Source organism: Larus michahellis, chromosome 14 (assembly GCF_964199755.1).
Source record: "Larus michahellis chromosome 14, bLarMic1.1, whole genome shotgun sequence".
NCBI lineage: Eukaryota > Metazoa > Chordata > Aves > Charadriiformes > Laridae > Larus > Larus michahellis.
The window spans coordinates 4,874,638-4,901,944 of record NC_133909.1 but is presented as its reverse complement, the minus strand read 5'-3'; the positions used below and the strand labels follow the sequence as shown (position 1 = coordinate 4,901,944).

Genomic DNA, 27,307 nt, shown 5'->3' with positions numbered 1-27,307 from the left:
TTACCACAGTGTCTTTGGCATTCTCCTCCTAGAACTTTCTTAGGGAGTGGTATAAAATGTAATATTTTTATATATTTTTTTTACAGAAAAATAAGTATTTAAACCACAAATTAATTCCCCAAAGTATTAAATAACATACCAAAAACTTTATCAAATCTATTACATACACTAATGGGACAAAACCTTGTTGTGTATGTGCATAATAATTATATATACATTTTTAGCTTAGTTAAGTTAGTGCTTCAGAGTTCTCAAGGAAGCTTTACAAAAAATGCAAATACACAATTGCAGTATTACTGGAATTTGTCACACTGTTTGCAGGATTTAACAATGTATACAATACATTGCATTTAAAAACGTCCGCCTGAATATGCAAACCGATGACTCATTTTTATATTTTTGAAGAGTTTGCAAAAAGACAGGATTTTATACAATTACACAGTAAGTCACTTTCCAGATTTCATGGAATTAAGAACTGAGTAGAATGATAATTATCCCCTACATGAAAACACAACTACTAGTAAAAACAATGGCCTCATGCACGTTAGAAAATAAAATGCAGTATGAAAATCCAACACCAAAGTGTCACATCCTTTCAGTTGCACTGAACACACATCATTCATTCCGAAGCAGCATTACTGGAGTGAGCAAGCTCTAAATAACACTTAATTTTCTTATTTTTGTCTCTGTATTGTGATACATACATAGAGTGTGCTCAGCCATTAGACAAGGAGTCCTTGTGTTCAACACTTCACACGCGGGGATTCCATCCAGGTTCCTTTTCCCACAAAGAGCTTAAGAAATTTTACAGCTGTTTCTTGTACAGTTTTTTGGTGGGCTCTGCGGTGGCCGGATGATTTTTGCTTTCTTTAAGCTGTTCCTTTTATTGATGTTGCTGGATGTGAGGGAGTAGGAGCGTCCATGCATCATCCTGGCATTAAGGCCATTTGCCATGGAGAAAGATTTGAGATGGCTTCTTAAGGCAACGGGGAGAGGGAGCTTGTCAACAAGATGCACAGGGGTACAGGAAACTATGGCACGGCAACACAGGTCTTGCAGACTCAGTACTTAAAAACAGACATAAAATTCACATTATAATCACGTGCTTTTGTCAGCCACATGGTAGCAGCACACCCAGCACTCCGCACGCACTCTGTACTGCCAGGATGAATTCCCATTTCTCCTCCCACACCTTTTCCCACATATCCAAAAAAATCTGCTGCTTCAGTTTCCTATTTACGTCTTAATGCTTAGATGACTGAGTGTGTAAGTTCTAGGAAAGACGTTATTCCCTACAAAAGCAGGAACAGCAGGTTATGCCTACAGATATGTATTTTCTGTTTAGAAAGCAAGTTGTACAGGATTCCCGGTCCTTCTTTTTTTGATGTTTTTGCATCAGGGTTAAAGTTTCTGAAAATTATTTTATACTAATGAACCGTAAACCTTAGCTAGGACTAAATTTAGATATTTTCAGTGTACATTGCTTACCCTTGTTCGGCCTCCAGAGCCTGTCCATTCCATGTCTCATCAGTACTATTCTTGCTAGCTCGGTAAAGGACTCCGTAATATTGAAATTGCAGAGCGGACTGACTTCAAAAAAAGTCATGCCCAGCCTCTCAGCATAGGCTTGTGCTTGTTCAGTAGACACTTGGCGCTTGAAGGCTAAGTGAAGGCGATTTCCAACCAGGATTTTTGGTACACCAGGAGCATGCTGAGCAAAGAGAAGCAATAAAAAATTTAATAGTTTGGCTTCCATTTTCCCTTTGTATCAATTAAAACAAACAAAAGCTTTTTCAGGATTTAAAGACTAAGTGGTTGTTTGATCCAGATGATCTCTAGAAGTCCCTTCCAGCTTAAATTACTCTATGATGCTCTGATCTAAAAACATCCCTTCCTCAGAGAAGACAGGCTTGCGCAGATGATGTGACAAATCTAAGCAAGAGTGGGACTACAGTATGAAATCTCTGCCCTCCATATGTTTTCCATCAACACCTTTAAAGAAATCAGACATGTTAGCTGATATGTTTCCAACTTTCTAGAATTATAAACATAGAAAGAAAATTGTAAGCTTGGCATCTTGGATAACTTTGTAGTAAGCACTGCCTGCAAATGCCGGTAAAAACAGTAGAAAATACCATAAAAGCAGTTGGTCTTAGTCATCTGTTACAGACAAGTGACACTCTGGAATTGTACCTTACCTCATCTATTTCTTTTATCCATCGATCGATGCCATCAAACGACCAACGATTTGTAATATCATACACTAGTATCACTCCCTGTATTAAAAAAAAGAAATATTAAAATTGAGGTTTAACAGAGGCATAACACAGAGAATACTATCTGTAAACTTTCCAATTCTGAAATAATCTTGTAAGACGCTGAGCAACTTAATGGAGCAGAACCTCAGCATTCTGTGAAACAAAGCCCCATCTCTCTGTGTAGTTTCATGGTCTAATGTATTGGTAAATGTTTCTTTTTATAGTGGACAAGTTTGGTTGATCATAGACACATCACAAGTCATAGCAAATAAATATTTTTGGTAGCTTGAAGATTCAGTGCTCTGTGCATTTCTGGAACATAACAGATGGAACTCATCAGAACTAATAAGCGTCATGAACTATGGCAATACTTTAAATTCTGAAGCTATAGTGACTTTGTGTGTCTGGTTTTTTTTTTAAGGTAATTTCCTTACAAGGTGTTACGTTTCATCACCTTTTAGACTATGTTTTTTTCACATTACTCTTGACAGTTCTATGTTATCAGTGTCTCTTACTTGGCACACAGTTTTACAAAGTAGTTTTAGCGTAGTTTTCACATGATCAAAGTAAGGTAACACGCTAAAGTAAGGTAACACGCTGAAGTTATAAGAAGGCATAAGTGTGTGTATATGTGTATATATATATATATCTATATATATCTATCTCATCACTGTATTTTACCCTGATTCAACTTCCGTCTTATGTATTTCCCCTCCCCAAAAGAAAATCTTGCCCCTTGTTATTTCCCATGTTTCATGTTCTCTTCAGACTGCTACTGAATCTGCATGTGATCCACATGTGAGCTACAGAAGCCCTCACGATGGTTTGCTAACTCTGCTTTCATCCATCCAACAACCATTACACATCACTGAGAAAGTTGTACTTTGCTTACCTGAGCGCCTCTTGAATAAGACCGAAATATGGTGCAGAATCTCCCTTGTCCTGATGTATCCCTAAACAAAATAAATTACATATATATTTGGTGGTCTCCTGTGTTAAGAGTTCAGCTAGATTAACTCATCTGTTCTGACCAGTATCAGCTCTTCTACCATTAGTCATGCAGCAGCAGGCACTAATGCACCAGAGCTCTTCTCCATCTCAGCAGTTTTCTCCCACTGGCATCTGCCCTTTCCTCTACATTTCTCAGATTTCTCAGGGAAAGAGGACAAGAACTTCAAACTTTACTCTTGTTATGCCCTTGGAGAACAAAGGCTATTGCTCAAGTGTACGTATGCCACTAGACTTTCCTTTTAGGTCAGCTTGAAGAAAGATGCTGTTTTCACAGGAAAAGTGGGAGGAAACAATAGCTATCACCAAGGAAACCAATGGAAAACCAGTAAATTCTTGCTTACAGCAGCAATAGCTCATCATGAGTCTAGTATGATGAAGGCATCCCTGCAGTCATAGACAGCACAGATTTTTAGAAAAGCATACACACAAAAAAATTAAAAAAAAAAAAAAGAAAAAAAATCACTGCATAAAGCGTTCTTCACTATAAATTTGATTTTGCTTCCAAACATGATAGGAAACAAAATTCCATAAAGACTTTTTGAAGTAGATCTGTAATCTTCAAATGCAAGGCACATATTTCCGTATATGGTCAACTGTAGAAACACTTCCAATCTGTTATTTTAAGGAATCCAAAGAACATCCCTGCCCTTCACAAAAAGAATTAAAACATCTCCTTTCTGGCTGCTTCTCAGATAAGCTTAACGTGGTATTTTTGCTAAGCTATATAAAGTGGAAGACAGAAGAAGAAAAAGAAAGTAGGTAAACAAAATATCAAGTAATGAAGATACCATATGGCAGAGTACTATTATCCATCATTGCATTTAGCATTTGAAACATTATTTAGAAAATCAAAGGCAAAAAACAGTAGCGACGAATAAATTAAAAATTACTTAGCTTTGACACACAGGCATTTAACTCAAATACTTTCAAAGAAAAACCACAAAAATTAATTTCAAAGATGGAAAGGGCACAGGAATGTCTTTTTCTAGGAGGAAATAGTAATTCATTTTCACCTTCAGTTCTCCATTCTATGTGAACACTGCTTGTTCCTAGAACCCGTCTCTGATTTACCTAGATTACGGTTCCACAAAAATCAGACTCCATCTCTTTCTTGGCCTGCACTGACCTTACTTCTCCCTCTTTTATGCCATGACTTTAGGGAAAGAGGAAAACAATGCATTTAAGAGGCAGTAATGTTGCTGCATTTTTCAATTTGTATCACTTGCCGAATACTTCTAAATGAACCAGAGGATAGCCATCTTCAAACAGCCTTAACACAAAAGCACCAAATATTTGTCCCTACAGGAAAAACTTTTGCTGTGAAATAATTTTATTTGTTCTCAACATGTTTTTGTAAAGATCAAATCACATCAGAATGCAGACTAAATTACATGAGCGTTTTCTTCTTTCTTTTTTTTTTATAATACTGTGGTTATTTAGTCAACCACTACTACTAATAAATTGAGCACAGGGATGTTGCTATTACAGTCACTGTATTCTTTCTAAGTTACCTTCATGGTTCTCATTACCAGTATATTTTATAATCTTTGAAGGCACTTTGAATCTATCTTGAAGGCACTTGTAATCTTTTGTGCCTTTCTTCTGCATTTGTTCTGCATCTCTTACATAAGGAAACTGCAGGGACCCTCATTTTACATGAAATAGATGCAAAATGGAGGTAAAGAGAAAGCATGACCCACGACAAGGCCTAACTGCCTGGCTCACGCTTCTCAGGTGACTAAATGTTTCTGAAGCATAAGGGGAGAACTCCTGCCCTGAAGAGTTGCGTTTTTGTGTCTTTGAAATATAAATGATGAGGAAAGGTGAGGCACACACTTACCAGAGCTGCAGCTTGATTCGTCGGCCATCCAGAAGAATTGTTGTAGTCTTATAATCTATACCTGTGGGGAAGAGCCATGCAAATCTTAGAGCAGCTGGCAGGTGTACAATATACACGCAGACAGTTACAAAGGAGCTGACCTTAAGGTATTTGTCATTAGTACTCTGAAGTGCATGTGGATATGAACAACTTGTTCATATAAAGTTACAAAGACCTTTCATATTCCTTAAGCTTGGTCCCTTCAGAGCAGATGTCTCAGGCTCCCTTCACATTGATAAATGGTCTGTTTTATTCATTAGCACGACAATATATATGCTTAAAGAATTTTATCTCTTCAACAGAAGAAGGTAGAACTAGGTTTTTGCCTTTTCTCTCATACATATGTTGCAGACTAAATGCTGTTCTCTTTCTCTATTCCCTGGCTTTACTGCCTCTATCATTTCTTCCTTCCTTATCTCTGACTCATAGCCAGCGCTTACATCAGATACACGTGTCCCCCTCATATAAAAGCAGCAGATGGTGCCAGAAGTGGTTTGCCTCTTGTCTTCCAGCCTTTCCCACTCCCACTGATAGCAGCCGCCTCTGCCCAGCAGACCTATGCATTAGTGTCCAGCACAACACAGGCAGGTTCCATTTATTCCTTCCCATACCAAGCCCAGGCCTTGTGGTTGAGCCATAGCATCTCTTTTAGGTGACCTAAAGAAGTACTGCAGTGTTTAAGGGAAGTATCTATTGTAAATACGTATATATACTTACACATGTATACACAAACACATATATAGCTTCATTCACATCTTTATTATACATTTTGTAGTCTTTGCAAACAGCCTTCAGTGCTACATAACTTTTTTTTTTTACTGCTAACTTGACATGCCCCAGGAAGCGATTAAACTATGCAAAAGTAAGCTCAAATCTAGCTAGCACTATTGTTTTCTTGGGCAAAACGGATGTGTTGGTTTCAATTGGATTAGGTAAAACTAATCAGAAGCAGTTGTGTAGCTGCAGCTGACCCCTGAAACTATCCACCACCATGCCAGGGTCAATGGCTTTGAACACTGTGCTTCAGTACTGCATCCACAAATTGTGTAATTATAAACATTAAGGCTTTTATTTTATTAAATGTTATTTAAAGAGTGTGTATTCAGTATTCACACTGTGCAGCCAAGCAACACAGTTTTGCTGGTAAATGCGTTTTTCTCATGTTTTCTTTGCTGGGCCATAGTTAACTTCCTGAATTGAACATTTATTCATAGAGTCCTCCAAATGAAGTTTAAAAAGCATGGAAACTAGCTCTGAAACACGTACTCGAATGTAATGAGACTTGTACTTTGAAAAAGAGAGATATGCTTTATTTTCAGAGCATAAGCAAAACAAGGGTTTGAGAAAAACACATTGACATGGAAAAACAAATGCATACAGAAGAGCGCCCTAATTACTACATAGGATTTCAGCACATCTTTATCAGGGGAATAGGGATGACAGTGCTGAAGATCATTCCGTAAGTGTGAGATTCATTATTATGGGTGGCATCAACATAGAATCATAGAATTGTCTAAGTTGGAAGGGACCTTTAACATCATCAAGCCCAGCATAAAAAAGTTAATCTACAGAACCACGGAATTGCCTAGGTTGGAAGGGACCTTTTAGATCACCTAGTCCAACCATCAACCTAACTCTGACAAAACCCATCACTAAACCATATCTCTAAGCACTATGTATCAGTGTTTGTATTAATAAACATAACAAATGCTTACCAATAAGATTTTTTATTCTTCTTGTATTTAAAGGGGAAAGAGAAGTTTGAAAGTTTAGTAAGACAGTGTATTACCTATATTGCCCTCTCAAAGAAAAGGTATAGCATAGCATGGCACATAAACAACAAACACAAATCCGTCTCAGCTGCAGGCACAACTCTGGGGAGACAACCACCATGCAGGAGATTTGCTCTCTTTGCCCAAAAACATGTTCTGTCAGTGAGTTAACAAAATGGATTTCCTGTTGCTCCTCCAGTGGAGTATTGCTAAGTGCTGCTACCAGTTGACATGAAGAGGTCCCTAAAGCAGTCGCTGATAGTGAGTTACCTCCATTTTTGTAAACAAAAAATAGGTTTAAAACCCTCTGGCATAAATAAGCAGACACAAAAAAGGCAGCCTCACTCGTCTCCTTCTCCAGAAGGAAAGGAGTTTGTAAGAGTTGGTCTGGAATAAAGAACAGATGTTAAATCACCCAACAGAAGTTATTGCAAGGTACCAGTTGTCAGCCGAGTCAGCTCCCCCTGTAGCCATGGGCAAAGAAAAGAGATGCTTCATTTCTGCTTCTTCTAAAATTTGCACCACACTAAACCACTCAAATAGCACGTGTCACATGTAAGATCCTGAGACAAACAAAATTTGACCCCATTTTACAAAAAAACCCCAGAAACTTGAACTCCCTAAGTTATAACCGCAAGACACTGCTCTCTGAAACAAGGTATGGATGCGCTACCCCGGGAAATGTTCTCCTAGTTACAAATCAGGATAATTTCTTGCCCAGAGATCAGTGCACCATTACCCCCTGCAGCTACCTCCAGGTTTTAGTCTCAAGGCAACTCATTTGTACACAGCTATCACCAATTTCTCCTGCAGAACAGACACTGGGAGACTGAATGCCTTTCTTACACAACACAATAGTATTTATTCCTTTTCGTAGAATACCAATTGTAACTTAGATACAAAGGCATACAGTGAAACAAGTTCTTTATCTCTACTACAAATAACTTCACTTCTCCTATTTCCTGGCTTCTTGCATGCCAACATTTACATTCATAGATTAAATAGGTAGTATTCAAAAACTTTCATAGCAATATTAGCAAATCAATTATACTTCTGTATTGTATTTGTCGATATCAGTAGAGTTAAACCAGCTTTAAACTGTGTAAGGTAAAGAGATTTAAAATGAACAAATTTTGAAGGATAATTGCACTGAAGTACTATTAATTAAAAATACTTTATCTATTAATTGATTTGACTTGTTATGTGGTTTATGTCATTTCTAGGAGCAGTAGCAGCTGCCAAGCAGCTGCCCAGTTTGAAAGCCGAGACCCACAGAGGAGCAATAAGTCACCTTGCCATGGCCCTGATGGAAAGGGTACTGCAGTTCCAAGAGCCAGGGCATTTCTTAAGAATGAGAAGCCAAGAGGAACTGCCTGTTCCCAAGATCCTGGTGTGGAAAGAGCTAGCAATGACCAGCAAGATGACAGAAAGCAAGCTTAAGAAGCAATCTTGCTGGGATGTGAAAACCAGGCAAGTAAGAAGATCAGGGAGACAGAGGCACTGCGATGGTAAGTCACACATTATTAGGAAATGTATTTTAAAGATGCCACTTCATTTCTGTTGCCTGCAGGATAGTTCACTTGAGTCACATCAACAAACAGGTTTGCTACTCATGCTTTTGTAGGTGATGAATACATCCTACTGTACACATCCTGTATATTAGGAAAAAATCTCTTGACACAGCTCCTCCTAGTCTGGCAGCAAAGAGAGGGAGCTAAATTCTTCTGATGATTCCAACTCAAGTCAGAGACTGGTCCAGTGCCATGCTAACTTCACAGTTCCCAGATAAGCACTGACCTGAAAGGCCAGGGACAGCAATAACAGGCATTTCAAGCTTCTAGCTCACTGCAGAAGTGTGAATTGAAACATCTTCTGCCTTTAGTTCAGGCTCTTATCTGTACATTTGGAAACACACACAAAAAAAACCCCTCCAACATATTACCACCAGTTTTGGGAGACTTATTTTCATTTATCAGCCAAAGCGTTCCAGTTCTCCAGCTGTATTAGGAAATAGTCAAATCTACAAACCACAAGTTCAAATAAATAATAATAATAACATCAAACCCGAAGACAAAGTCATGGGACACAGAACAGACTAGGACATTGAAATTGTTTGTGCACTGAAAGAACAAGTTTCATCATTTCAGAAATTCTCAAAACCATAAAACATGCAGAGCAAACTCTGTGTAACACTATATAAGTCATTCCAGCAACCTATGCTACCACTGATATTTCCCGCAGGGTGAAATACCTCCGCTAGTTTATCTACAGTTAATGAAGAGGCACAGACCATGTTTAGCAAACACTGAGACATCCCACACAGTGAACGGACATCCATCATTCTGTTAAAAGACATACCACGCATAGAAAATTAGTATTGCATAGCTAGAGGATACACAGCTGAATAAACCTGGCACTGCGCTTTGCACCACAGACCATAAACTACTGCAAATCGCTCATGTTCAGCCACACACATAATGCAAAATATTACATCTTTTTTTTTAAATGACAGAAGACAGGCCTGAAAAATATACTATTACCAGCTGCTGTTTATGAAAGCATCTTACAGGTTTCTCAAAAGGTTTTTGACGAAGAGATGAATTCAGAAACTTCCCTATTCTTCAGCTGTCATAGAGATAGAAGCAGTTGATAATATAACCTGAACATGTCTGCAATTAGCATTTGCCACTGATTAAGAATCAAAACAAAAAGCCTTTTGCCATGAATCATCAGGAACAGTGTGAAACCATAACAATGAGACCAACAGATGTGGGTTGTGCTGTTGTAGAAATCAAATGTCCTTCCAGAACATTATTCACTCATTTAGTAAGACAGAATAGCTTTGTTTGGATACACAACTAAAATGTATCTCTATACAAGGGAAGAAAAAGGCTGCTAAATAAAAAAAATTCAACTTTGAAGTGAACCAGAAAAACCTCGTGCTTACTACTTTCACATGGATGTTTTTTATAAAAAATATTTACCCAAAGCCACAAATTGAAATTAAAGAACCTGAAACAAGCCACTGCCCTTGCTGAAGGGTTTGGATTGTTTAAATGTAATTGATTTGTAATAGATTTTGTTCTTCTCAAACACAAAATTAGCAGATAGAAAACTGAAAGAAATATTATTGAAGCCAGGAATGTAGTAAGATTCCCAAAAAAGCATTCAGCTGTTTGGTAACAACTGCAGCAGATAGGAAGCCATCCTCTCCGCATGGATGCTTTGCGGCCATTACCACACTATCACTTATGCTTCACTAAGCACACTGCATTCGTGTCAGCGCCGATTATTTTAAGGCTTCCTGTGACTTTCTGCTTCTCTTGAAGCTTATAGTAGTGTATCAAGGTTTCTGGGTTTTGTGATGGGTCTCTTTAGGGCAGAATCCTTCAGTCATTTAAGTTGCTCATTTTGTGTTCCGCCAAAGGAAACATTATTTATGCCAAAACTCTTTTATCTTTGGTTTAATAATTAGGATTCAGTGATCTACAGTGTGACTAACAGCTAGCCATTTAGCTTTCAGCAGTGAAAAACACACTGACTCACTTGAACAAAATTTGAAGCAATGGACTACAGACCATTGGTCATATCGTGATAATATGACAAAGAGTAAAATCCAGATTTGTCCCTTAAGATTTTTCACAGGAATTGGATGTTAATATTTTAATGGTTTGGAGCTTCTGCATTTGCTTTGGATCTGTGTTTCAACTTTGCTAAGTTATAGGAGAGGGGAGAAAGAAAACCTGGGGGAAAAGACCCAATAACTTTAAGACTAGATTCTTTAGAGCTGTGCTTTACCAATTCAGCACTGTTAAGATTTTAGTCAGTGGCACATTTGTCTTAGAATACTCCTAAAACCAACCCTTTTTATACTGAGAAAGTACAGAATACATGACTCTTCATCTTTGAACCTGGTGCTCTGTTATATTTCAGCTCGTAAGTACTACAAAAACTGGTTTCATTGTTTTTATGTATTCTTCTTGATGTGTCCATTCTTTAAAGTTTAAGGCATGTTGTTCCTTGTAGATAATTGATGTAGATTAGCAGCTTTCACATTTAATTAAAACAGAATCTAACTACTTCAAAATTAATAATAATAATAAAACCATTCTAACTCCCTGCCTCCATGGCCTGCTGCCTTCGAGAGATTTCAACGTTAAACACCTTCTCCACCAGTCATTCGCTCCATCAGTTTGTCCAAATTAACCATTCAATAATAGTTATCTCAGACATTCATCAATGTCTCTTTCCCACCGCCTGTTTCTATGCCAATAATTAAGTGTCTACAAATAAATATATATTTTCAGTGGGATTCTGGGCCTGTACTTAATGAAGTCCACTGAAAGCATCATTCAGGTTCAAAGACTGCTGACTGCACTTCAAAAACACAGTTTTATCTTTCTGAGAGTGCTTAAAACCATTTTCTCAGAGGCATGATGAGAATTCAATGGTCCTATCGCTTCCCACTTTAAGCTTCCTCAGCTGTTTAGCTTTTCATGTACATGTTAAAATTAAGGTCTAATGTGTGTCTTCAGAACACATTTGTAACTGTTTCAAGTATATCTGACCAGTGACACAACTTCCAACTCCATTCATTTGTTGTTCACAGCAAATGCATCCACAGCATGGTTTTGATTCAAAATTCAACTAAGCTTTAAACACTAAGCCCCATGTTTTCAACATCACGCTGCAAAGATATAAACTCTTTGCCATAAGATTGAACTGTATCTTTTGATACGTTAGCACAAAGGTCAGGTTATGTGACAGTCATATTTGCCTTCTGCTCGCCATTCCAGAATAATCATCACTTTCCAAATTCCAGTCTTTTCCATCACACTTAATTACCGCAATAAAAGCCATCTGTTTGAAAAGCAGATTGCCTATTCAGATTGAAATAGAGACACTAAAATTTTAGATCTAGACTGTATACTTCACCTCATTAATCAAGCCATAAACCACAATTACAGTCTCAAATAATTCCCTCATTTCAATGATGTGACAATTTTCCCATTTTTAAAAAGAAACTATTTACATCAGAAAGCTCAGCTTTATATTTAGCTGTGTTTATGGTCACAGACACATGCCAATATCCCAATCTATCCTTCAGTACACCTGTTTTCCTTTAAATGTTTAAAGGAATTAAGCTTAGAAGAAATCTACCCTTAAAAAAAATAATATGAAAGTGCTCTTTAACAATTACACAGAAGCTTTTCACAGTTACAAAATTATTAGGGCACCAGGTTAAAATCTGAAGATCTGGGAGCACTTCTAGTTGGCTCTACTCCAGACTGTTGTCCTTAAAACCAAAGCAAACGGTACGGGAGTACGAAGTTTGACACAACTTTATGGCATAACTCCAGCACTAATCTGAAAACAAAATTAACATCTGAAATGCCAAAATCTATATAAGCCCCCAAAAATTAATTAGTCAGGCCGCTAATTTACAGAAGCGGTAACTGAATAAGTTTCTGTTCATCCTCTTACTACCAGCATTAGTAAGTAAACAAGCCACTACTTTGCATATTAAATTGACACCCTCCCCAAAAAGAACATGCAAACAACTTGTTAAGTACATGGGTTTTTTAATCATGCCTTAGCTTGCAGTACTTCTGCTAAGATGGCTAAATAAAAGCTAAACATTCAAGGCAGACAACTGTTTGGAGAGAAAAGAAAAACTATTTGACATCAGCTAATAAACAACTTTTAACCAAAAGTAGAGAACGATCCATTTCCATTCACATTAGGGGGAAAGGATATAAAGATACCGAGGTCATATTTCATTCTCCTCTGTCTTACCATTTACTTGTCAACAATAAAAAAGCCTCTTTACAATCTAAGGACTTTGAAATTTATTTTACAAGAAAAAACAGAACCATCCCCCTCCTCCAGGTCAGGAAGAAGCAGGAACGATGCACTTCAGCATTTCCTTTCTTCCACTCCAAAAGAGAAGGCCATGGCAGGCACACGGTAACTGCTCAACTCAAATGTTTACTACAAGTTGCAGCTAACATCCTCAGATGAAAGCTGCTAAATATAAACATGTTATGGTTTATAAATAGTAGCCCTGCAGGAAAAGGGAATGTTATTATTAGCATTACTGACCAAAAAAAAAGTTCTTCCTTTATTTCAGCACATTTTATTAATAAATTTGAAATAAATTGGGAAGAGATTAATATATCAGTCCCAGCAATCTTTTAAGTGAGATGTTTTTTTTTCCGCGACCCTTTTTTCCGTGGATGTGAAAGAATCAAGTGAAACAAGGACCCGGGTTGATCAGTGATCCCAGAACACCCCGGTGCCTCGCAGGTCCATGTTCTCCTGCATCTAGATCCAACTGCTCTCGCTTCTGAATAGAAAACTCACGTTAAAAGACAAGGTCCCCAAAACTACTGACAGCTCTGGAGATGGATTGAGATAGGATTGTTATTGACTGGTAGCAATTATTAGCCAAAGGGTTTTTTTAATACTTAAAGCCAATAACATCAGATTATGATTTAAGAGTGAATGTGGATCACTCAGTTCCCTACGCTGGGAAAGGAACACACTCTTGGCAGAAGACAGCAAACATTAGCTTTATGATTTCCCTGCCTGCCTCTCCAAATTCTTTGCAACAGAACTCAACATAAAAAAATGTTAAGAAGTCCCCAGTTTATAGTCATTGTTATAAAACAGCAACAGTATTTTAAAACAGCTCTTTTCTACTTCATATTTGCACTTTCTAAAAAGAATTACCCTCAACTTTTAGTCCATTTAATATCCAAGTCAAGATAATCGTAACCTAGCACCAGTGAATTTGATTTAGAAATTAACCTCTATTTTAAGTATGAGGGGCAAAACCAAAAAAAAACCTTCTACGATATCATCTTCTCACTGCTGCTGTACATCAATTCCTGTAAGAGCTGGATTGCAGGAAGAGTTCCTTTGCATATGCCAGGCGTGTTGTTAACAAGCATCCTATCTTCCTAAAAATCTTGGTTTCATTATTTTCAAAGAGCATCAGCTCTCAAGGGCAGCCTCTCATTCACAATCCCACCTCTACACTCCTTGCAATTAAATGAAAATTTCCAGCATCATTCTTTGTTTCATCTTTGAGATACACCTGCGTCCCAGGCACCAGCTATGATGGGGTGCTCTGCATATCCATAGTTGACCAGGCTAAGACAACTGACCCCAAAAAAGTGGAATAAGTTTTATGTAACAGTTGATTGTCCAGTATTTTCAGTGCTTTTCGATATATTTGTGGTATAAGATTCTTCATCACAAAGCTTAACAGTGGGGGTGAAACCATCCTGGTGCATGAGGAAAAGACCAGAAGGCAGGTTACAAATCTTTTAAAATTCTACAAACCAAGAAAGAAATGGGAGACAGCCATGCAGAACTTGCCCTTACTTATATCTTAAACACTAGGCTTGAAATATGTCCAGACTCTGGAAGGGAGAATAGCTTCAAACCTACCATAAAATATTAAAAACAGATGCAATATTTCACATTTTACAGTATTTTCCAAAAGAGAACAATGACCTTTTATGTCTTGACACTTCATTAGCAGTAAACCAGTTCAAAAATTCTTGGCATGAGAAGAATTGCAGGAACATCCAGCCACCGTTATTCTGAGCTATAGGCCTAAAAGCTCACTGAGAACAGTTGCAAACCTCTCCAAATCGTCCCTAGGCTTTAAATCAAGTCTCAAATAAATAATTCTAAAGAATTAAACAACCACTTTCAGTTAAGCATATCAATATATCATAACAGTTAGAAAAATCCGAATTGTTTCGTAAGCATATTCCTGCATATTATGAAATTGTAAGTAATACTTATGATAAATGGCAAAATATAATCAAAGTTTACAAACAAAAAAAAAAATATCCAAGAAACCTACTCCAGGATGCCGTCGCTACTCCCAGAAGTCACAGCAGTATTTGTTAACAAGTGTAATAAAAGAAAAAAAGAAAAAGCGCAGGTATTTTCTTGCACACCACAAAGCACGGCTTGTTAAAAGAGGAAAAAAGATTACTTGAAAAATAATTCTTTGAGCTGAACATGTAATGAATTCTGTCATTATGATGAACTGGAGATCAAAGTGGGAATTCACAACAAGTAGGTGTAAGTGCAATAATTATGCTTTAAAGATGCCAGAGAGCAAAATTCATTATTGAAAAATTGCTGTGGCTTAAGAGCTATCATCCAGAAAACATACAGCCATCGTTCCCAGAGCACAGACACTCGAAGAGGAGGAGCCTTCAAACTAACCTCCAAAGCCAGCAACAGCAGACCAACTGCACTTCTTAAGTTAAATTGTGAATTCCAAGTGAAATGCATGCTGCAGTAAAATGGGCTTTATAGATCATGTTACCATTAACTCAAGGAATTCCCAAGTCATGAGATATCTTCAGGACATATACTTCCATTAGAAAAATGAAGGCAATTAAGTCTGGCTTGGATTATGCTTCCACTTCTCCCCTCTCCTCCTCCTCACTATTCCAGCAGAAGAGCTGCCAAAGTTGTAACTGTACTGCTTTTCCAGGACAAAAAATTAACACAAAATGCTAGCAAACAGTCTTGGTTAGGATTTAAAAGAGAAAGACAGACTATACATTACTGCTACAAAGCTCTTATTCCAGTCATCATTTAGTTGGTTTCAGTTTTTCAAGAAATTAAAATAAACTGCTTTCAGGTGAAGGGAAGGGTCAAGGGAAATTTCAGGTTGGAGCAGTCTCAGAAGGTCATCTAGATCAACCTCCTGCTCAAAACAGGATCAGATATGAGGTCTGGAGACTGCCTAACCTCTCTGGGCAACCTGTTCCACAGCTTAACTGTCTCCATGGCAAAAAAGTTTTTCCTTTTACCCATTCTGAATCTCTCTTGTTTCAGCTTACACCAGTTGTCTCTTACCCTCCCACCTCACTCTGTCCTCTTGATGACCTCCTCATGGGTACCAGGAGGCTGCTCTTAGGTCACCTGCCCAAAGGTCTCTTCTCCAGAGAGGTGGCTCATGAGTCTGCGGCCAAACTTCGTTTAAGTTGTTAGAACTACAGACTTTTCTTCACTCAAAAACTAGGTAATTACTTTTCATGTAGTCTTCGCCATTGAACTAGCCTGTCTTGCAGATGTTGAAGACAAATACAACGTAGATTGATAAGTGAGTCTTACCATAAAATTCTAGTTCTCAAACAGTACCAGATTAAACTCCTGTTTGGGGACAATACCTAGAATTTATGTGGAAAAAAAAAAATTACACCACATGTATTCTTAGATTCTAGAATCTTCTTGCTCCAAAACTAACATAATTCTAAAAGGAACGGCGTTTCTTGTCTGAACTGAAAAAGAAAATAAATTTAAAAGTTTAGAGGTTATGATTTAGAGGTTAGAGATTTAAAATTCCATTTGTCATGCTTCTGTTTGATAAAGTATGTGTTCAAGTTAAACCACAATCTACTAATTCAGAAGTGGTTTGAAAAGTCAAGGTTGTGCTTTACACAAACTTCACTTAGCATATTTACCGAAGGAAACATACAGAAAGATTAGAAGAACAGAGCCCTGAGTGACTGAGATCATGCTCTGTGTATAGGGATTGCTAAAACAGTTAGAAAAGAAATATATGTATCCAGAAATCCACGTTAAAAATTTTACACCACAAGACTCTCCATGCACTGACTCAGTCGTTCCATTGCATCCATCAGCTACTTGAGCCTCTTTTCCTCAGTCTAGTCTTGAGAGAGTATGAAAAAGGCTGCCAGACCTGCTGGGTCTCTTCTGGGGTTTCCAGCTGGCAGTTTCACATTTCATGCACTTAAATATCCCATTTTAAGGCACTGCATAAAGTCAGCTTGCAAACAAAGTATAAAGGCACAGGAGATACATTAACACATCATTGTCCCTAAAATTTTGAAGGGATGAATTATTTTGATTTGAAACCTGTGGACTAAAATACTCCTATCCCCCTTTTTCTTTCTTTTAATTAAACTGGGGGTTTTTACATAGTTTCTTGTTTCATCCAAACATCTATAATGGCTCATTCTCTAAGAAAATTGGCAAATTACACATACAATCCTCAAATACACTTCTGACTGTTCCCTCAATATATTCTTTCAGGGTACATAAGCATTCTTTGCTCTTTCAGCTCGGCTGATGTGGGATTACAAGGCAACACATGTCGGCGGTGTCAGGGCAGGGCTCTGCATGAAGCCGTAGCCCAGAGGAAAAATGAGAGCGATGGCAGGAGCACAACAGTGAGTTACTGACTGCTAAGATGTGCTCAACATACCTAATATAAAAACTGGGGAAAAATAAAGAGGTAAGGTCTGAATCATAAGCCTGGAACACACCACATAGTAAACAAATTATGGTTATTAAATACAAGTGATTGGATTGCATTTGAAAGCGTGAAAGATCAGCTGCAATTCATCTAGTGCAAATGTGTCCCTCGGACTGCAGCTCACTTCAATGTTGTCATATGTTCCATCTCTTCTACACTTAGATCTGCACACGCATGGGACTTTAACTAGCCATGTATTAAGGATAACCTATTTATTAAAAAGTTCCAGTTATTTTCTTCTGATCCAAGAATTAAAGTATTTTTACAACACACGTTTCTCCAGAGTTGTGCGTACTGAAGTACCCTTAAAGAACATGCACTATTATAACAAATATAATTAAAACAGATATTTATGGCATTGGGAGTTTATGTTACATGAACATGAAGCCGAGACCCAGAAATAATTTATTGGGGGAAACTCTAAATAGTTTGATTTTGCATCAGTCAACATCTCATTTTAAAGCTGCATTTTTTGGAGGGCTCACTGCAGTCCAGACGTGTGTCTCCACTAATCAGTACTCAATGTTTCAAAGGAGGTCACGGAATCCCACTTACCCTAGCATAAGAGAAAAGAAATACATAGCAAAATGGTTTCTTTAGATAAATTACAGAAAAGCCATAGAAAGTTGCAACTATAACTTTTAATTAAAAAAGACCATACAGGTTATCCATTTTCATAAATGAAGTAGCTGTAAAGAATTCTAAATCTCCAGAGACTGGATTAGGAAGGCTGGCAGGCGCATGAGGGAAGCAGAGCTCAGAAAGCAGCCAGATTTGCATGTTCCTCCTAAATAGGCTCTCTCTTACCATTTTTAACAGAGTGCTAGGCTAAATGAGTTCGAGATGACACTTCTTATGTTCTTAACTTGGAAGTCAGTTACTTTTTAAAATGCATGGAAATCTCCATTCCAGAAATTCTCATCATAGTTACTCCACCTCTGCATATTAACCTACCAGTTTCTACTTTGAATTCCGATGTTGCACAAATAATTTTAATATCCAAGATAACTCTGGAGTAACAGACTTGGCTCTTCTGACTTCCTCATGCTCACCAGCTATTGCTTACTCACCTCCACCTTCTGACACTCCTTGCTGGCTTCAGACGGTGCTTTCATAGCACCGCCCTTCAGTGGCAAATCCCACGCAACAAAAGAACAGCAAAACTTTTCTACTGGCTTCCAGTTTAGCACAAGACTATATCTCATGAACAACAAATAGCTTTCCCTGCTTCTGACAACAAATGTCATTCCAAAATACTTAATCTTCACTGTTTATACACCTGCAAAACAGTAAAAAAGTTACTGACTTGCCAGAAATGGTTTTGTGTGCATGTCAGGGTGTTTTCACTGCTAGGTCCTGCCCGTCCTTCCCCCAGGTGCAGAAGAGTTACTTTTCTGTCCTAGAAAGGATTCTCACCTTGCCTTGAGCACAGGCCAGAGATTTGGTTCAGCCAGTCTGAACATTATACGAACCAGAACATGTTCTGCTTCCTTAGAGATTTATATTCTTTAGGGTTCAAAAACCCCACGCCTCCTGTGAAGAATCACTGATCAGATTCAGTATGTCTCAGCTGAGCACAGCACAATCATTACTCTTACCAATATGCAGTCACAGTAACAGTCTAATTAACATATCAAACAAGAATGTAATTATACCAAAAGCAGGTATGTACTACATTAAAGCCTTAAGGCGGCTGTTCTTCACCACACTGTCACTGGGCACAGCTCGTTATTGATGATAATTTCTCTTTTCCGCTTATCCCATCCCACTGAATGAGGTTACTCTCTTAGATGCCACAGACTGCTGTAAAGATGTGGGCAAAGTTAGTTTCCGGACCTTTAAACCCCCACCGTTCCTGGGCAGAAATGACATCCTAACTTTGTAGTAATTAGCTGTCTGACTTTCCATAGACTTGAATGACAATTTAGATACATAAACAGCTGTTGTGAGCACCAATCTTTTTGTGGACTTTGCCCTGAGTAGGTACTAAATTACAGGCAATGTTGACAGATTATTTTATCTCAACTTTCTGAAAGACTGGACGTTAAATATACAGTATATGTTGATAAATCAGTGTTTGATCTGTAACAGCTTCACTTACTTATGAACGCGCAGCTCTAACTGGAGTATTTGACTACTTATCTTGCTCAGTTCATACTTCCATAGTACAATACGTCAAGGTATAAAAGAAAGGAATAATTATTTGTACAGATGTATTCCACTATATCAACAGATCTAGACGTGGATAAAAAAGCATAGCAAGCTCAAACCAAACATATTTGGTTATTACATTCGAGATGATCCTTAAATAAAACTAGCATGACAAACACTAGCCCATGTTGAGCATTTTGTGTAAATATTGCATTAGTTTCATATTCTCAGTCTCATATTAAACAAAATCCAGAGGAGCTGAATAAAATGGGATACAAATAAAACTATTAAACTCAGCCAATTTCTACTCTTAATCACATTTTCCATTCTTGTTTAGCTCCCAGAATAAAAACAAATTTACAACAATATGTAAATGTAATTTAACCAACATGATGGATAAAATTTAATCCTGGCACAGGCAAATACAATTTTGGTTAGGCCAAAGCAGCTTAAAAGGACTCAATTATCTTGAAGTCTGACCACTTTTCAAAATAGCCTGGTCTTTGTCTTTCATGTTGCACACCTGTCTGTGAGCCGGGCAGTAATTTTGTTTTTACAGTCACTTTCCCACTCCACTGTATCTATGAAAAAAATAGGCGTGTTTGAAAGACACCATTAGCCCAAGAGAAACTGAGGCAGGCAGCACCTAGTGCTACTGAATGCATGTGCATGAGAAAGACAAAGAAGAAAGTAAGCTATTGCTATAGCCCCTTTTGCCACAACAATCTCAAGTATTACTTGTAGCAACAGCAGATATCAAATTCAGACAAGTGTGTGCAGGGGTTGGTTTTAGGCAGGAATCTGAAAAACATTCTCGTGACATTAAGATTTCAAGGCTTCTTCATTCTGAATCTGTACAAGAATACGCTTGACCAGAATTTAGATGTTTTCTTTGTTTGGTCTTCTGTAGTTGTTGAATAGGCCTTGCTAAGAAACATAAAGGCCAGTTATTGGAAAAGAACAAGGTACACAAATACCCGGTTTGAATATGTGCATGTGCACACAGTTTTGATTTTTTTTCCCCCTCCAATATGTATGCATAAGGAGAGAGTATATAATATGTAGTATATAATACAATTTAAAGTTAATGTTGTCTTTCAGCAGTAAGCACAGCTCTTGTAAGATAGCACATTAAAGGGGCAGTCATAACAAACATATTTAGAGCGGGATCTATTACTGCTTTACAGACTCATCCCAAAATAGGTTAGATGCCCTATTTGAAGCAACTATTACTTTCCACCAGTGCCACAGAAACCTACAGTAATGAGATAAGACACTACTTGTCTTCTACGCAATTAAACTTGGCGTATGAAATCAAACCTCACCTGCTTTTCCTTGTATAAGAATGCAGTTTAAATCCTTTTAAACTGAGATCAATGGCTGTACAACTGAATTTTAACAAAATTCAAAGGGGGAAAAAATTCACGCCTGTTCAACCTTTTAGGAAAAGTTACTTCACGACAGCTAAAAGCCATCAATTTTTGCTCTCCTTGTGCTGTGAGATAAAGTCTAGTCTATTTATAGGCAAGCATAATTAACCTCAAAAAGGCGTTTATTTACTCATAGTCACCGGTGCTCAGCAACTTTAAATAACTGTTCTGCTGGAGAAATCCTAATAGAATGGACTGAAGATTGTCCCGAAAAGCTGGTACTATGTCCAAAGAAATACAGAAGTTTAATGATGTTGCCATTAGTGCCTGTTGCAATCTTTAGATCATGTTGTGTTTAGGCAAATGTAATAGCTTTAAAATATATCAGTGATAAGCAACCCATCCTCTTCATTATTGTACTGGTAGGAAAACAAAACAGTTTTATTTCCCCTTCCTTTCAGCCAGGTAACATTTTCAAAAACACGGTTTCATGAAGAGAGAACTGAGAAACTGAACATCAGATCTTTGTAGTAAGACTTTTACCTCTATTAGTTCTGTATTTGGTCGTGTTGGGCATGAGGGTAGGAAACCACAATCAGCTCACAAATCTAAGTCTTTTAATTTCTCACGTTAACAATATTTCCTTATTTCAGTTAGGGCCCATTCCCTCCTCTATACACCAGCTTTACACCAAAGGATGGCTTTGATGGGGGTGTTGATTTATGAGGAAGAGCCACCATGAACTTTGTCTGCTGGGATGCAAGCAGCTAAAAACTATCCCAGTCTAAATGCTCCCTGTCTAAGGGTAACCTGGCTGTCCCCACAAGCTCTGTCTGGGGCTGGGGAACACAAGCTCAAGGCCTGTGTTAGCAATCAAGACAACCATTTATTAACACCCACAACTGTGACACACGAGGATCTTTTCAAGCATTCAGATAAGCCAACCAATACCCCAGTGAAGTTCTCAATCTAAGGACAGGCAGAATTTATGGGAAGGCAAACAACTGTGATAATAACTTAAGAGCATATGAAAAGGTTGCTAGGTGAGAGAGACAATTTGTCTAAACCTGATGTTCCTGCAAGAAAAAGAGTAGGAGTACACGGGTTGGAACAATCATTCCTTTCAGTCCCTGTGTCAAGCAATCCCACCGCAAGCATATGTCAGTATGAAAGCAGAACCAGAATCCAGCTGAATAATAATCTATTAGTGCAAAACATCAAAATATTTGTCGACCTAGTGACAGCACATCTCCGGTATTATGTTCTAGCCTAGAAGCAATTATTTCCTCTGAATTTATTCTGATGAGAAATGAACAATGCTTAAAAGCAAAGTTTCTGCAGCTGTCTCCAAGATAATTTTTATGCTGTTTTTCTTACCAGGTTAGAGATCAAGTGCATCCAATCTATTGTAATTTCAGTTTTGAGCAAGATGTGGGAGAACTATAAAGGCAGGTTACCCAGACAACTAACCTTACTGCCTACCTGCCCATCTCCAGGATAACTGCTTTCTAAATTATCTCTATGAATCATGTTCTTGATGAATCTTCCAAAGCAGTCCTTACTTTGTTATGTTAATGAAGCTCCTTCCCTTCTCCTTTCCAACCCAGAGCCTGTTGGTCATTAAGAAAAATTCAGGGACAAAGAGATTTTACTCCTTCTTAATAGCTGAACTATGCCAAATACTTTCAAACTATGGCTTGTGGACCAGCAGCAGCTTGCAGGGATTTGACTGATGACACAATGCTGGCTTTCCTTCCCATCTCCAGATTTCATATCATTTTTGTGTACTGACAAAAAATAGTAAGACATATGACTGCCGTATTTTCCTGGGAATGAGAAAGATGGCACATTATTTTTGAATAGTTAAAAAAGTGCCTGTGAAAAATTAATTTGTGTTTATACAATTAAAGTTTGAGCCCATGAAGTTGAGATGAGATAGTTACATAGCTGCACATAAAGCCTTCAGGAGTCTGATGGCTAGAAATACCCCACCCAAACCCCCCGAAAACCCTAACCCCACACATTGTCCTAGTCAACTCTATGTTTTATTTTACCTTCACTCTTCTTGCTGCTTAACTGTCTTTGAGGCTGCTGAAGACAACAACCAACCAAAAGCCCCTTGATCCTTCTTTGCTGATGAGTTCATCCTCACTCAGCCTTTCTTCCACCTCTCCTAATACCCCATGGCGTTCGTTTAGATTCTCCTTCTTCCCAAAGGAGGGGTCACACTCTGTTCAACACCTTGTCCTTCCTTATACTTCCTTTATAAATAATCTGTCTCTACTTCTTAGAGCACTGCAGTGCACCTCAGTGATACCTCCTGTTGTTTAGTACAAGAAAGATCCCCATACCAAAGCTAAATTCTAACTTTTCTTCCTCAACCCTGATTTACTGCTGTCCTTTCTGAAACCCAGCCCCGTAACTGCAGGGTCATCGTTCCATTTTATCCACAGAAGTGGTAAGTTCTCTGAACAGCTGGTCTTATTCAAGGCCTCATCTGTCCTTCATCGTGATCACCCTTTGTAGCTTGTTATTCCAGACTTCTCAACATCCATATTTCCACCTTTGATTTACTAAATTTCAGCAGCAGGAGTAACCTCTTTCCTGTTGCAATAAATGTCAAATTCTGTCTCTCTTGCATATACAAATTCAAACAACTGCCCAAATTCCTATGCTTCATCAGATTAACTTGTTTGTTCTCATGTTCAAGGCCCTTCAGTGCTCCTCCACTCTCCTCAGTTGCTCTTGTCTGTTACCACATCATTTATCTCCTCTTCCATTGCAGTCTCAAAGCCATTCCCTTTCATCAAGCTCCACAAAGTTTTGTCATTTCAAAGCTTACACATGTGGCACATTTTGACAGAATCTATCATTCCACTAGACTTTCTCTTTCCATTTCAGAGACCTAGCTGGCGTTATGAAAGTGGTAGATCCTAGCAGTTAACAGAGGACTTGAAAATGGTGAAGAAGCCAGCATTTATCGAGCTTTTAAATCAAGTTAAATTAGAAAATGAGTCATGATACCAACAGGATGTTTAGCTCTATCTCTCTCTTTGCATCTATGTTTTCATAGTCCATGAGCCTGCACAGATTCCTCACAGCTGCATCCTACGCACCCATGCTCAAATGATGTGGGAAAGGCTGAAGAGATACAGGCAGAGAAGGGATATTGGATACAGACCACCAAAGAAACTGGGCAGCTTATGTGCAGTGCTCAAAAGTATTTCAAGTTCAGTGCATTCAAGAACATTATAAATTGAAGAGCAAGGAAATATTTTTTATGAACTTTCACGGTTAAAATCCTTCCTTAAGTGAGACTAGACAGCATACTATGATCGCATAAACACTGAGGCTCGGTATGTACATAAATTCATCATTATGAATTGCATAAAATTAAAAATCAGATTATATTCCTTTTGCATTTTACTACCATGTCATCTGTTGTATCGGCCCTCCCTTTGTAACTCGTATCCCTCTCTTCAGACACACTCATCTTCTCAGGGCTAAGAACTCCTTTCAGTCTCTGTGAAACAGTAAGCTTTGCACAACAGAGTTTGTGAGGCCCTGAATTACTTTATTTACCTAACCTTGTATAGTTCAGCTTGATAAATATCCTGGTGAAGAGACTACAGTCCATGAAATAGCACATAAAACTTACAGCCCTGTATGTATACATTTTGAAGTTAGTAGCGACGAAGAATTTCCAAGCTGCATGTTAAGTACTTGCAGAATAATTCAGACAGAATATTTGTATTTCTTGGCTGTCAAGAAATCTATTCACAGAGTTATAGTGTTGGCCACGCAATTTAAATATTTTTTTAAGAGCAAAACCACCAGCATCACAAGGTTTACAGGCAAAAGCCTGAAGTAAGACTGAGGAGCTCAGGAGCTGGTCAAACATTCTCTCTCAGTTACGTTGCAGGCTAAAGCGCTCCTTTGGCATCAGACTAGGTTGTGCGTACCGAACAGAGCCAGGCTGGGCACACCGTCCCCAAGCCTTCTGTCCCTTTTCTTCAACCATCTGAAGAGCAGGAAGCGTAAACACGCTGCAACACCCCAAGGAGTGATTTAGCAAAACTATTAAGCAAACATCTGAAAATGTACATTGATGCCTTCAAGGTACCGTCTGACTCATAAGCAATGGTACAGAGAACTCTCCTCCCTCGCTCCAGTTCTTCGCCATGAATCAGTACTATGAACCCACATAATAACAAACAGATCTGAAGTCAATGTAAACCCTTCCAGTGAATTAACTAGTCACAGACTGGCAGTAAATTAAAGCAATGGGTAACTTGACAAGACAATTTGCTTTTTAATATGTTGATGATAGATTTGCATAAGAGAAAAAAAGTGAAACTAGAGTATGTTCTAGGCAAACAAGATTAGGGGAGTGAGAAGAGGAGAATGTGAGAGATCGAAACTAGAAATACCCTTTTCTCTGAGACATTAGATTAGTTTTAACGGTCTGTGACGTTCACAACTCCTTATTCTGCAGGCAAAACATATCTGGCATGGATGAGGCTCTTCAGTCTTGCCCTTTAAAAAGCTTAAGTGAAAGAACATACTACAAACATGAACCTTGATCTTAAAGGGCTACTCTTCTGATATTAAGAACATGACAGTGAAAAAGAGGGAGGAAAAAAAATAAAAATCTCCTTTTCTGCTCTTTCAGTGAAGGCAGTTTCACAGCAAGCACCTTTGCTGTTTAACAAAGATCCTTTACTAGAAAACATTTTTATTAGTATTTTCACTCATTAGTATTTTACTTCACTCAGTGATGACAACAGAGAAACAACTGCTTAGGACGATAAATCCTATCACAACCCTATCATCTTGATCAATATATTTTGTGTATTAAAACATTTCTCTTAAACTTGAGCTTCAAAAATAGTTTTGCACATGAGATCACCTGCCTGGGATTTTAAACCCCGACAACAATTCCATCTCCTTTCTGAAAACTACATACAGCAAAACACCATTCAGCACGTCTTTGCCTGCGCCCTTTTCTCCTCTGGCACTACCTGGAAGCTCCGTAACCCGCAGGGACCCGCAGAAGCGGCTGGTTTCCTCCATCGCTCTGGCTGTGCTCACTCCCCAGCCCGAACAGTCGCCGCGCCGCCCGTGGCCTTTGCCTCCTGCAGGGCCGTGGCCCCGCGGTGGGTGCGGACCCCGAGCGGGCGGTTGTGCAGGGCCGGGCGGGGCGAGGCGAGGGGATCCGGGGGCAGAGACCCCCCGAGAGGGGGGACAGCTTACCCATGTTGTAGCCGTAGGGCGACTCGGTGGCCCCGTCCTGCAGGCTGGCCAGGATCTCCCCCTTCCCCACGTCGCTGTCCCCCACCAGCAGGAATTTCAGCAGGAAATCGTAGGCTTTCATCGGGCTTCCCACCTGGCTCATCCTCCCCGGCGCTCCCCCCGGCCTCCCCGACGGATCAGCTCCCGCGGCCCATCCCGGGGCCCGGGGGGGCCGGGGCAGCGCGGCAGACGGCGGGGCGGGCAGGCAGCGGCATGCCCAGGGCTGGCGGGGGGGAGGCGGCCGGCGGCGGCGGCGCGGTCCCGTCACGGCAGCGGGGGCAGCGCCCGCCACGCCATCCCCCGCCGCGGCCGGAGCGGGGAGGCTCCCGGGGCGCCCCTCCTGCGGGAAACGGCGGCGGCAGCGGGGAGGGACGGCGCGTGGTGTCGAGACAGAACGGCGACGACCGCTCGGCGCTGCCCGGGGAGGCGAAGGAGCAGCAGGGCGGCCGTGAGGTCTCCGTCCCGCTCCTCCACCTGCCGCCGCTCAGCCAGCCCGCCGCTGCGGCCCTCTGACAGGACGCCGAGCCCCGCCCCCGAGCCCCACCATTGGGCGGTTCGTTCCCGCCCCCGCCCTCCTCAGCATTCATTGGCGCGGCGGAATGGTAGCCCCGCCTCCCCCCGCCTCGTCGGGGGAGCTGTAGCCCCCCTCAGCTTCGCCTATTGGTGCACCGAACAGCGCTAGACCCGCCTCCCTCGGCTTCCATTGGGTGAAAGCAAAGCTCGACCGCCCCCTTCCTCGTGTTCCCAGCGGAACACAGCGGCTCAGTTGCTAGGGGGTTCTAAGGCGGCCATTGGCTCTTTCCCCCATCAATCGCACTTGGTCGCCCCGCCCCGCTGGAGCGGAGCGATTTGCCTGGCGCGGAGTAGCGAGACCACGGGTTCGAGCCTCAGCCCCTCCGACGGGAACCGAGCCCTGCAGCCACCACCGCGGCGGGCTCCTCCAGCGCACGCCGGCAGGCAAAGGGCCCTGGAGAAACGGCGGGGTGAGGCCTGCGTGAAGTAACAGCAGCTTCTGGACAAGGAACGTCTCTGGACTTTGCACCAGCCCCAACCGCATCACCGCCTGGCCAAAGGGGAGTCTCAGCCATAGCTACCGGCATGGGAAGTCAATCACCCTCACAGAATCACACACACGCACACCTTAGTCTGGCTTTTAGGATATTCATAGCCAGAAAAGGCACGTTCTTTTTTCATCGTACCCACAGCAGTGTTGGCTGGCTTTGTCCTCTCACTACCCACACTCAGCTATTGCTGTGTAT

At 39.9% G+C, this 27,307-nt stretch overlaps 1 protein-coding gene across 1 annotated transcript; it reads right to left on the bottom strand.

Annotated features, from left to right (window-relative positions):
* Window positions 1-285: 285 nt before the first annotated feature.
* RAB40B (RAB40B, member RAS oncogene family) lies at window positions 286-26,611 on the bottom strand. Its single transcript, XM_074607738.1, has 6 exons — window positions 26,010-26,611; window positions 5,110-5,170; window positions 3,151-3,211; window positions 2,199-2,276; window positions 1,489-1,711; window positions 286-1,067 (listed from the first exon to the last, which is right to left on the bottom strand). Exons 1-6 carry the CDS (start codon window positions 26,149-26,151, stop codon window positions 796-798), a joined length of 837 nt encoding a protein of 278 aa, XP_074463839.1. The 5' UTR covers window positions 26,152-26,611; the 3' UTR covers window positions 286-795.
* Window positions 26,612-27,307: the final 696 nt, after the last annotated feature.

Excerpts from the sequence above, each read along its gene's own strand:
- RAB40B (XM_074607738.1), bottom strand. The coding sequence starts at position 26,151 with ATGAGCCAGGTGGGAAGCCCGATGAAAGCCTACGATTTCCTGCTGAAA. Across the intron at positions 2,277-3,150 it reads CTTATTCAAGAGGCGCTCAG|GGAGTGATACTAGTGTATGA; the intron begins GTAAGCAAAGTA and ends TTTTTAATACAG. Across the intron at positions 1,068-1,488 it reads GCTCTGGAGGCCGAACAAGG|TACTGAGTCTGCAAGACCTG; the intron begins GTAAGCAATGTA and ends TCTGTTTTTAAG.